Below are 13,262 nucleotides of genomic sequence, written 5' to 3'. Positions count from 1 at the left end.
ATGATAACGTGAATGATCATTTGATATGCAAAACAAGATAAAACTAAAACAACTGAGAAACCTTTGTCTAGAAAATTATACTGCAGAAGGAACTTCAGCGACACCCATTGGATCCCCCAACCCGTCTGGCCATATAAGAAAATATAAATATAATACACTTACAAATGATTCGTTTTACCTGCTTGCCAGCGTCACATAATAATATTATACGTTGTGCAGGCAAACTATTCTCTTGCGGCCAATGTTAGATTTTCCATCTCTCACAAAACCATAATAGGTACCATAGAAGTCGAATATCGTTTGCATTTTAAAACCCGTATGAATCTTTAATCTCATTTGAGTATACACCTATCTACCTATAATTAATGTTTTAAACATTTTAACTGACTTTTTTATGAAACCTATATATGAAATATAGATGAAGGTATATTAAATATGTGATGTGGAGGCTCAGGACAAGAGATTTGAGTCGCGAGCTGGTCGAGAGCGGTACGAGTGTGTTGTACGCGTCGGGAGTCGTTACCACAGAGAGCGAGTCGAGCCCAGCATACCGCAACGTCCATGGAGACGCCGTGACATGACGGACGCGGGTCGGTGTCGCCAACCGCAGCGGGCAGGGGGGCCGTATAGAGGGAGTACTGTGGTGATGGTTCACCACAATGTCGTAGATAAGATGATAAAAAAAATAACTGTGACTATAAAAATAAGAGGCAGTTTCTATGTACAATATTTTATTTTTTTTTTATCTTACTAGTGCAGCATCTGTCAACGAAAAATGAAAATAAATGTTTTTAAAGTTGTATGAAAAGTGAATTTACTATACCGTGAATTAACAACATCATAAAATATAGGATCAGGTATGCAAGCAATTCCTAATTATTCAAATATTTAATAGTGTCTTAACATTTTGGAGTCAGTTCGTTGTATATACGTGAATTGTAGGTACTATAAACTGGTCAGATGTGGCATTGAGAACTTTCGCATTGTTTTTGGAGCGACGAGAAGTTGGTTCCTAAATAATTTAACCCACGCAAACCCGATGGTGGGTCAAGTTTTTGACGTCGGATTGTCGAGAATACAACATTTCATGACATCGTTTGGACACGAACATTGAATGTAAGGTGGATCGGAAACATCAGAAAGGTAAGTTATTTATGTACGCTGCACTATATGTGATATTATAAAAATCTTACTTGACTTTTGGGACAAATATTACGTTGTTATATGGTAAGCAACGACATATTTAATGTAAATAGCTGGCACCTATAATTCCAAGTACCTACATATTGAGATATTTTTCTATTCATAACAATTTGTAAAAATCGATACTAACATGTTTGCGTTCCCTTAATACAAACAATGTGGGCAAGTGGGTACCACTCTTCTGTATTATATGTGTCAAATGGGTCACTAAAATATATAGATCAAATTTGAATTCAATGATATAAAATCATTTTATACGAAAAACGAATCTAAGCGAAGATAGTCTGTCAACCTATAATATCGAGTATAATATACTATAAGTAGATAATATCATGATAATATTATTATCATGATATAATATTGCTATTATCGTAATTTATTTTACTATTTTTATTGTTTTATTGAGTATATTGCACATCTTGAAAAATACTGCCAAAACTCAAAATGTATAGTTTTGAGAAACAACGATTTAAAGTTAAAATCCAAGATATTTTAAAGAGTTCTTTACCTGTACGTTTGGAAATGAAAACTTAAATACCTACGTGCAAACATACTTTACTAGTTTACTATATGACTTTTTTATAGGTTTAAACCCAAAAAGTTAGACTTATGGCAGTTTACAATTTTTTAATTAAATACAAGACTGCCATTTTTTGAGATGTGGCAGTAAAACATTTCTATTTATAAATAAAAGACAGACGTATTTCGTTTGCAGCTGCATTATAAAAGTCAATAGTGCCACAACTCTTAGTATTGCTTTTTTTTCAATCAATATTATCACACGATGATTAGTTTTTATTTAGAGCAAGAACGCCATAGATTTAAATATAGGTCAGTCTTGAATTTTAACTTCAGTATTTAATTTGATTAACTAAAATACGAAGATATAATTCTAAAATACGTAAAAGCATGAATGGAGGACCAGATAGGAAAGCATGAGTGGTTGATAGGAAAGGTTGGAGGATAGGATATAATGATATTATGTGACGGCCGACGGGATGGTCTAATGGCAGACAAACATAAAAAAAAAAATTTAACTTTTTGTTTTCAATCGATTTCTGAAATTTTGTTGTAATTCAAAAAATAAAATATAACTGTAAAAACTTTTGATTTTCAGTTGATCTTATCTTAATCTTATCATTTTCCATTTCCATTTCCAAAATATTTTGATTCTTTTTGAGCTATTTATAAGACATTTTAAATTTTTTAAATTATTATCGACACAAGTTGTTTTCCTTGTTCAAAGAACTTGAAAATAAAATGCAAAAAAATAACTATTTTGTCAAAATTTAAATTCTTTTAATACACGCATAAGAAATCGCTATATATTTTAAAAACCCGAAATAATATGAGTATGGTTATTGGTTAGCATATATTGGTTTGTCTAATTAATGTACATTAATACATTATTGGTTATAGCTATCAAAATATGGTCATGAAACACTTTTGTGGAATAGACAGTGTCAAACACACGACGGGTTGCGTTTCGGTGTTCGTAATTAAATACTGAATTCTTACCCGGCCTACTCGACCACTTTTAAAAAAAATCATTAACTTGCCCAGCTTTGATAACAATTGTATATATTGACAAACATATTATTATTATATTGAATCTGAAAAAAAATCAATTTATTTATATACAAGATACTGACTACGAAGAATTTTTATTAATACACATTTTTATAAAAGTATAATGTAAAATAGAATAGTATTATAATAGTGATTTATAAAATTGTAATTATATATTTATGTATATTAAATTATAGATTTATTATCATATAAAATAATGTTATGTGTTATTGAATATCATAGCTGAAATTTAGGGCAATCGGTATATTTATCAACACTGAAAACGACAATATTACAGGTCTGTCGACCAATAAAATGACCGAGTGCAATATTGGTATATGAAAAGGTAATTTTTTGCCTAAACCAGTGTTTCCCAACCTTTTTTTTACTCAACGCCCCTTTTAGATTTTAAAAATCTCGCACCGCCCCCCCCCCCACCAATCAATTTTTTAAAATGATAAACGTTTTTTTTTTTAATAAGCTATTTTATTTAAGACAAAATATCATTTACAATTTAAAAAATAAAATACAATTTAGTTAATTTAAATTTAAATACCTACTAGTAATTAATAATTATATAATTTGATTTTGAATTCGCTACTTATGTGACTATAATGACTGCCCTGAGGTTGATGTTTTCCTGCTAACGAAATGATATCTGGCTCAATAGATGTCAACATTAGTCTTAAATCTCCTCTTTCACATATTTCTAATTTATTTCTCGATTTGGTCAAAAGTTGTTGAACCGCACTTCCACTTCTTTCCAAAGTTGAGAGTACATAGGTTTTTGTTTGAGCCAAAACAACTTTTTTGTTCTCGGACATTTTATAATATTTACGAATATAACTTTTACGTACACGCACAATATAACGTCAAGTACCTACCAAGTACCAAATACGACTACACATTACACATATCATTGTTGGAATCGGCTATTGATTAGCCACTAATCGGAATCGTTTCCGGAATCAGGTACGTCAAGTACCTGCCTAGTACCTAGAATCTATACCTAGTCCGATAAAATAATTATTTTGATATATTATTTAAGTGTCTATAAATATTATACCTACATAATTCTGTGGATTACATTAGGTATTTTATTCTACGCAGTTATACATTTCATTAAAATCAGTTATAAACAAAAAAAATTTAAATGATATATGAGCGCCCCCTTTATCGCCCCCTCATAAAAACGCCCCCTTCAAAATAAAAAATTCCCACTAGGGGGCGGTAGCGCCCACGTTGGGAATCACTGGCCTAAACGGTAAACGCTTGTATTTTCATTGGTACTGTAATGTTACAATTCATATACCAAAACTTTCTATCTCCCTATACTACTCAAAATTAAAATGACAAGCATGTTTAAATTTTAAATCAATATTATAGAACGTGTAAGACTATAAGATAGATGTATAGATTAAGTACAATTTATACGAAAAAACTATTAAAGGTAGGTACTTACTAAAAAATAGATCAATTAAGGAATACTTTTTATATATTTAATAATTCTCACTATTTGTCAATGTTTTATTTTAATACCTAATAATAATGGTAACAATATATTAATACCAAATTCACTGATAAAAAAGTATATTATTATTATAATCATAATCATTGGAGCCCGCAGTCGGGGATCTGTCTTCAAGCCACCGCCGTTGTTTAATGACGACGTGTCATACCTGCGACGACTCGTTAATCACGAATTGTTAATTATTGTTGTTATCCTTTTCCTGCCCCGGGATCACAGGCTCGACGGTAAAGTTATGGTTATAATAATATGTATGTACATTGTACCTATAAATATATAATATATCTCTACCCGAGCGAGCGGTATTATATGCAATAACATAACGAGCCAACCAATTAATTATATTTGTATGGGTACTTTATATTTATTACTATTTTATTTATATTATAATATGATATTTTTTTAGTACTCTATTATATCAGTTGGCCAGTCTATGTACGATTAGGTATGCCTTGTAAGATACCTACTTGAAAAAAGTATCTAGATACAATCGTGTACAATAATATGAATAGATAGGTGCATTAAATTGTTTACCTCTAAATACAAGATACTAGATACCTACTTATTTTTTTTTACAAAAACAAGGTATTACAAGAGATACTGTATCCAAGAACTAAAATACAATAAATTCATTGTTTTTAATAACTAGATTAATAAGTATGATATTTTGTACAATTTGAAATCAGTACTTAAATATTGTTTGTATAACTTTGTCTAACGATTATAATACCTATAATATATATTAATATCGAATTTTCGATTCTAGGGCTCTCTTCTATTTGTATTTAATCTTTATATATTTTTTACCTATAGGTATCAATATAATCTGTACCCATTAATTTATCTCAATTTAGCTTTAAATCGCAAAATTATTGCAAAATTGTAAATACTACCTGTCGGGCATTAACAACAAATAAATAAAATATAAATTACTGCAAATCCATCAAATACCAAAACGGTTCATGCTTTTCAATACATCTGCCTACAAGTGATAACATCCTCTCCTTGGTACTTCACAAACAATAATCTTCTCAAAGGCCTAACAATTCCTAAACTCAATTAATAAGCAAAATTATATTACTTTAAATTTCACACCAACTTAACCTCTTACAGTAACTCATTAATAAATCAAATTTCTTCCACCTCACTTTCTGGTAATGTATGTAGAAAACTTAAAAGACAGTGGCCTAGAGACCTACAAAAATAAAATAAAAAAAACAACCCCTTGATACTTAATATGTATCCAGCCGGGTGGTGCTGCTGAGTGCCTGCCCACAAATGTTAAATTATCTTATCATTTACCATCAAATATCAAATTTGCTTTTTTTACTTAACGTCGTATAGATTGTAAATTATTTCAAATATAAGATAATAATAAAAAAAAATATGTACCTCTTTTAAATGTCTATATTGTTGGTACTACAATTTTCTTTAATAATAAATATACAACTTCTTTTGTTGTACAGACATATTTATAAATAATAATCGAAAAACTGATAGGAAATTCAATTTCATACAATTGTAAAGATTTATTTTTTTTTTCATGTAGTGGCTCATAAATAAAACAGTTATTTTATATAATCACTAGAAGGTTGCGCTCTTTAGAAGCTTTTCCACCTGAATATCATCGTTCACTTCGTTTGTTCAGATCATTTTACAACCATAAGTACAATATAAATTAAAAAGTTGATAATATTACTCACTTTATTTTATAATAACCAACAAAATATCAAAAACTTTGAATTTGATTGTACTATAGTTACCTATGTTAAAACAAAAAACTACAATATTTTGATCTATAGTATTAGTAGGTTGCAACGACCTCATATTAAGTTGTAGCGATGATACACTGAATCTCGAGGAGATTCTCCATTATATAGATTTATAGATTTCCTTATATAGACCTATAATTTCTAGACTATACTTATTAATCGTATTATAATATTATATTTTTTATGCGATTAGTCATAATAACGATAATAGCTATAATAACAGTATACACGGACTAGTGTATTATTTTATGTTTGTTTTAATTAACAATGAAAGTGTTTCTATCCAAAAATTGTGTTAGGTTGTCTTGTAATCGTTTGACGTTCTTATATTTTAAACTTAACTGTGCAATATTATATGAAATCTTGAGTCAATGAGATTTAGAAGGGACAAACGTAAAACAAATAAATTAATAACATCGTACCTAACGTGCAAAACAGAGCCGAATAAATTTAATTACAGTCTGGTCATTTACTTAGATTTTAGACTCTAAAGTTTATAGAGTACGCACGTCAGACGATAACACGTTGAGTGCGTGTGATACGACCTATTGAAAGGCGATACAACAAATTAGAATAGTTATAGGTAATAAATAAACTATAAACTGTAGATACTTTATGTTATAATACAATATTATAATGTAGGTCAAAATATGAAATAAAAAATGTATGTTTCTATTTAGTGGACGTCACATCCGCATGCGTGTTGTCTCCGTATAACGAATGTACAACATAGCAAAAACTGTTTTGCGAGGAACAATTTTATTCCCTCTGTATTTATAGTAGAATTACCAAAATTCAATAAAGCATAAGGAGGAACATTATTTTTGTCGTAGTGTTTTTATTATTTGGATACCATAAATGCATATAATGTTACCAGTTTGAGAATATTAGGTTTTTTTTTTTGTTTTAAAAATTAAAAATTTATTAAAAACTATTGGTTAGTGATATCAAAAAAATGAATACACTGCGACACAGATAAAGTTCTTCCCTATGCATTGTGGAATTTCGGTAATTATACTTAAAATACAGAGGGAGTAAAGTTGTAGTCCCACGAAAAACAGTGCTACTTCCTCTAAATAATATAATATGTAGTAAAAAAGTAAGAAAAAATGATAACAATAAAAACAGAAACTTTTTTTCATCAAAAATGTTGTATTGGAATAATTTTAAAATGTATAAAAAAAAATCAAAATTGTTAAATACTTTTCGAGGTATCAAGTGTTTCCTGTTAAAAGAATCATTAAGTATAATATAATATATATGTATACCTAGTTGGTATACTTCCCTGGGAAATATTTAATGAGAAAATAATATTATAGACTTCCACTCATAGAACCTATGTGATATTATATAAATATTTTATAAGAACCTATAAGTGCTTAATCACGACCTTGTTAAGCTTTATTATGGATTACAATTATATCTGAGACACGTTCATGTTATATGTAAAAATGTGTGATTCGTATATCTGATAATTACGAACAAAATTACCATTTCATATATGTGCCTGCCTCATAGTAAAATTACAGTTATTTTCAAACCGTTTTAGTGGGGGATTTGTTAGAGTGGATCCTATAATATAGTATTCTATATAGTATTGTACGATGGCATTAAAAATAATTGTAAATTTCTATGAGAAATAATTAAGTAAATTACTAAAAACGTCGTAGAGATGGTTCATGTAAACTACGACGTATTAATATACAATAAGTACTTACGGTTTTTCTTATTTTTTACAAGCATAATTATACCACATTATATACATTGGAGTCTGGGGATATTTTTATTTAACCATTTTAATGATAAACGCATATTACACACTAATGGTAGTTTTTTTTATGAAGTTTTGCATAAATAATAATATTTAATAATAAATATACTAATGGTAATTTTGAAACACATTTATTATAGTTAGTTACATAATTGTTTAATGGGATAATTAACATCGTTAACGTTATGTTTACAAGGTTTCATATATTGGAGTGTGGTTTTTGAGATATTATTTAGGTTCGGTACGTATTGTTTATTGTAGAGTGTATAATAATTAAAAGTTATTCTATTTTATTAATTGAAGAAATCAACTTAAATAGATTGAATTCAAAGTGGTAGAAAGAAAAATATTTAGTTATAAACAAAAAATAAATACATATCTTTTTACATTTTGTGTGAACATTTGTAGTAGATACCTTTCCTAATTCTTTCATAAGTTATACTCATATCATAATAGGTAAAACCGACGAATTATGAGTATATAGTTTATACTTTATAGTGATTAAGAAAAATTATCAAAGAACAATTAATTTTGTGATGAAATAATTGAGAACGGAATGTATTTTAGTTATGCTGGTGCGACTTACAAAGTATTATTCTTCAAACTTGTTAATTTTACAGTGAATTTATTTATTAGTTTTTTTTTTTATTTATCAAAATTCATAATCATTTGTTTTTACATTCATTTTGAAGTTTAGTATGAAGTTTATTGTACTTTAAACGTATATTTAAATCGTAATCGTACCTAAGTAAATAACTTTACTTTATAATAATATATGTATATTATAATGTTCTAATGAAATGTGTTGTTATTTACAGGGCTTGAAACCGATTGAAATAATTTCGGTTTCGGTTTCTATTTTGTATACCGGTTTTTAATTTTTTCGATTTCGGTTTCAATTTTTCAACACCGGTATAAGGAAATTTCGGTTTTGGTTTCGATTTTGTATACCGGTTTTCAAATTTTACGATTTCGGTTTCAACATAGCAATACCGTATTAAGAAATTTCGGTTTCAGTTTCGGTTTTGTATACTGGTTTCTAAAATATTTTCAGGGGGCTGTGTCGTCTATACAATTATCATTGTTTGTCCTGTATTGTCATATATAGTATTTGTTAGTAACTATAATTTATATCATTACTATTAATATACCTAGCAACTAATAATTTTGCGAATAATGAAATGGTTATCAATATTTTAATTATGATCTCAATTTTATTATGAACATTAATTATGCGTATTAATGGAATTTACGTATTTAAAAACACGTCAATTATTAAAAAAAAAATAACGGTTTCCATTTTTTTCAGATATTGGTTTTGAATTTAATACCGGTTTCCAATTTTTTACGGTTTCGATTTTGAATTTAATACCGGTATCCAATTTTTTTCAGTTTCATTTTTGATCACCTGATATTAGGTTGATAAAATTATGGAGTTATGGAACATACATATGTCTGTCGTTGTACATATTGGTTTCACTTGTGACTTACGTCAGCTATTTCTGGATTCCATACAACTGACTCGTATTCAACAATACGCCTAACAATTGAACAATCTTTGTTTTTTTTAGTAGGTAAAAATGTAACTATCCATATATGTATAAATGGATCCTGTTTCCCTTGAACATGACATCACGCGTGATCGGATTGACCGATTTCTATCAATCCATATAATATATAAAAATGAATGTGTGCATGGGTATGTGTGTGTATCCTTTATGCAGTTCCTTAACGGCTAGACTGATTGCGTTAAAATTTGGCACAGAGATAGATTAGATCTCTGGGAAGAAGATAGGCTAATTTTAAAAGGATAAATTCCATACCGGGGAGGTGCTCAAACAGGGATTATGAATTTTATAATGAACATTTTTGTTTGTAAATGGTTGTTATTGGTTTTAAAAATAATATTTTATATTAATGCATTAAGTACCTATGTTGGTACGGTGGCACTTATATGTATTTTAGTATAGAATGTTTTAAGTTTGAAGCACGGCCTCGATGAATTAAAAGTTTCCATTCTTTTTCCATTCTTTTTATTTTCCTTTTTTAAATTTCTTCTTTATCTATAAATACGAATGTTTATTTTTTTTTATTTATCGGATTTTAGTACGGTCAGGTTAAGTTAGGGTTTCGTATTAATTGATTATATTAATCCGCCGTAGGTGGAATTAAGTAAAAATGAGAAACTTGATATTATAACTTTGGTATTTTAGTGTTGAATTATACACTTACGTATAGGCAGCACGGGGTTCGCAATTTACCACTGTTAGAATGCCTACCTGATAATATACTGCTGCGAAAATTAAAATATCATGGTTTACACTTAAAAATGGCCTTACATTTTTGCCGCTCTATACGAGGTACTCTAATAGATGGTTGTGTGGTCGATCGCGAATATATGAATACAAATTAAAATATTATAATATTATGCAACTTACAAGCTATAATAAATATTAACAATATTAAATATCCAGATTGACAAACTGTCTCCGCTCAGAATCGTTTTTCTTATACAATGATATTATATCATTGAATTAAAGTTTGATACAATCTATTTAATAAATCTATTATATATTTACGCACTTGTAACCTACTGTACAGCAGAGTGACATCCACTTATCCGCTTTTTAAATTTATAACTTAAGTCACCAAGCTAAGATCAATTATTTAGCAGACTATTTTAACATAAATGATATCTATAGTTCAAAGACTTACCAATAAAACTATACATTTTAGAGCCCTTTTTTTATATTTATCGTTTTTTTATACGGAATATGGTGGAGTGCTTTTGTTGGGCTATCGCTTATTGTTTTTTGATACCTTATTATTTGTAAGTTATTGTTACGCGATTAGAAATAAGTAATAATGTGCATTAAAAACAATTTTTTTGAAAACGCTTATGTTAATTTATTTCGGTAGTGAGTATACGTAGTTTCAAAGTTAAATAATATGATATCGTGATTGAGAGTGAATGTGTGTTTGAGAATGACGTTTTCGAGGTAAACACTGTGATGACATCATAGATATTAAATAATCTAATATCTATAACACATATTAAGGCAACATGTGTGTAAATATTGGTAAAACTATCATATTATATGGTGGGTTCCTTCACCGATCATCGTGTCAGATTGTGCATTGAAATGCGGGCCACGGGTAATATCATATAATATAATTTTGAAAATACGCTACAATATTTTCTATTTAAATTGGGTATAACTTTCCTGATAGTGATCAAAATGATTTGCACATACGCCATGCACCTATCCGTAAAATGTCCAATCACATAGAATATATATAGATGATGATTGTATTTTCAAACTTAATTATTAAACTACAAATTCTCTATGCTTTTTAAAGTATTTTTTTGTGAATTATGTTGCTTCCTGTAATTATAGACACGCAGTTTTCGCGTTTTTTCCCTATATGTACATATTAAGCTGCTCTTTTATTTTTATACTTAGCGTGACCCTGCCATAAGGGTCATTGGATTATATGCATTTATTTTTTATTTATTATTCAATTTATATATTATAATTGGGTATAGCATTAAACGGTACCCAGTAAAATGTATTAATATACTGACTTGAAAAACAGACATTAACAATACATTCTAATTTAACATAATTTAAAATGGTCTAGTTACCAGTTCAATGTTTAAAAAAAATATATACAAACTATTATTTTTCAGATCCGGAAAAATAGGAATATCAACAGTGATAATTCTGATTTGGAGTTAAATCATTAAAATTATTCAAATGAACAATCCAATCAGTAGTCGGAGAACGGACGTGGGAAAGAGAAAGTTATACCCATGCGATTTATGCGACAAATCCTTCTATCAAAGAGGTGATTTGACAAAGCACCAGTGGACGCATATAGGCAAGAAACCGTATCCGTGTGACGTGTGCGACAAATCATTCAACGATAACAGCCATCTAACAATACACCGGAGGACGCACACAGGTGAGAAACCGTATCCATGTGACGTGTGCGACAAATCGTTCAGCGATAACAGCCGTCTAAAAGTACACCGGAGGACGCACACAGGTGAGAAACCGTATCCATGTGACGTGTGCGACAAATCGTTCAGCGATAACAGCCGTCTAAAAGTACACCGGAGGACGCACACAGGTGAGAAACCGTATCCATGTGACGTGTGCGACAAATCGTTCAGCGATAACAGCCGTCTAAAAGTACACCAGAGGACGCACACAGGTGAGAAACCGTATCCGTGTGACGTGTGTGACAAATCATTCATCGATAACAGCTGTCTAACGGAGCACCGGAGGACGCACACAGGTGAGAAGCCGTACCCCTGTGATGTGTGCGACAAATCGTTCAGCGTAAGCAGTAGTTTAACAAAGCATCATCGGACGCATACAGGTGAGAAACCGTATCCGTGTGACGTGTGCGACAAATCGTTCAGTGTAAGCAGTAGTTTAACAACGCACTACCGGAAGCACACAGGTGAAAAACCGTACCCTTGTGACGTGTGTGACAAATCGTTCAGTGAAAGCGGTAGTTTAACAAAGCATTATCGGATGCATACAGGTGAGAAACCGTACCCCTGTGATGTGTGTGATAAATCGTTCAGTGTAAGCAGTAGTTTAACAAAGCATCATCGGACGCATACAGGTGAAAAACCGTACCCTTGTGACGTGTGTGACAAATCGTTCAGTGAAAGCAGTAGTTTAACAACGCACTACCGGAAGCACACAGGTGAAAAACCGTACCCATGTGACGTGTGTGACAAATCGTTCAGTGAAAGGAATAGCTTAATAAAGCATCATCGGATGCATACAGGTGAGAAACCGTTTCCATGTGACGTGTGCGACAAATCATTCAACAATAACAGCCATCTAACAGTACACCGGAGGACGCACACAGGTGAGAAACCGTATCCATGTGACGTGTGCGACAAATCGTTCAGCGATAACAGCCGTCTAAAAGTACACCGGAGGACGCACACAGGTGAGAAACCGTATCCGTGTGACGTGTGTGACAAATCATTCACCGATAACAGCCGTCTAACGGAGCACCGGAGGACGCACACAGGTGAGAAGCCGTACCCCTGTGATGTGTGCGACAAATCGTTCAGTGTAAGCAGTAGTTTAACAAAGCATCATCGGACGCATACAAGTGATAAACCGTACCCCTGTGATGTGTGCGACAAATCGTTCAGTGTAAGCAGTAGTTTAACGAAGCATCGTCGGATACATACAGGCGAAAAACCGTACACATGTGATATGTGTGACAAGTCATTCAGTCAAAGTTGTATTTTAACAAAGCACCAGCGGACGCATACCGACCAGATTTTATAGATACGTAATCTAAGGACTGAATGCGTAGATGATGTTGGGTCATCGTATTCAGTTATTGTTTGTTTATTTTGTATTAGTAGATTCTCAATAATAAA

General features: G+C 30.7%; 1 protein-coding gene across 3 annotated transcripts; it reads left to right on the top strand.

Annotated features, from left to right (window-relative positions):
* Positions 1 to 450: 450 nt before the first annotated feature.
* LOC100166701 (zinc finger protein 271-like) lies at positions 451 to 13,251 on the top strand. Of its 3 annotated transcripts, XM_016804800.2 has the most exons (4): positions 451 to 691; positions 755 to 857; positions 943 to 1,143; positions 11,535 to 13,251. In XM_016804800.2, the coding sequence occupies exon 4, from the start codon at positions 11,602 to 11,604 to the stop codon at positions 13,165 to 13,167; it is 1,566 nt and encodes a 521-aa protein (XP_016660289.1). In that variant the 5' UTR covers positions 451 to 691; positions 755 to 857; positions 943 to 1,143; positions 11,535 to 11,601; the 3' UTR covers positions 13,168 to 13,251. The 3 variants fall into 3 exon arrangements, 2 of the variants coding, with proteins under 2 accessions (XP_016660289.1, XP_016660290.1); XR_003839000.1 differs by lacking the exon at positions 11,535 to 13,251 and adding an exon at positions 2,623 to 2,732 and having other exon boundaries at positions 451 to 857; XM_016804801.2 differs by having other exon boundaries at positions 451 to 857.
* Positions 13,252 to 13,262: the final 11 nt, after the last annotated feature.

Source organism: Acyrthosiphon pisum, chromosome X, assembly GCF_005508785.2.
Source record: "Acyrthosiphon pisum isolate AL4f chromosome X, pea_aphid_22Mar2018_4r6ur, whole genome shotgun sequence".
Classification (NCBI taxonomy): Eukaryota; Metazoa; Arthropoda; class Insecta; order Hemiptera; family Aphididae; genus Acyrthosiphon; species Acyrthosiphon pisum.
Note: the sequence above shows the minus strand (reverse complement) of the source record. Positions and strands in the feature narration are given on the sequence as shown.

What these genes read in the sequence shown, in the direction of transcription:
- LOC100166701 (XM_016804800.2), top strand. Translation starts at nt 11,602, where the DNA reads ATGAACAATCCAATCAGTAGTCGGAGAACGGACGTGGGAAAGAGAAAG.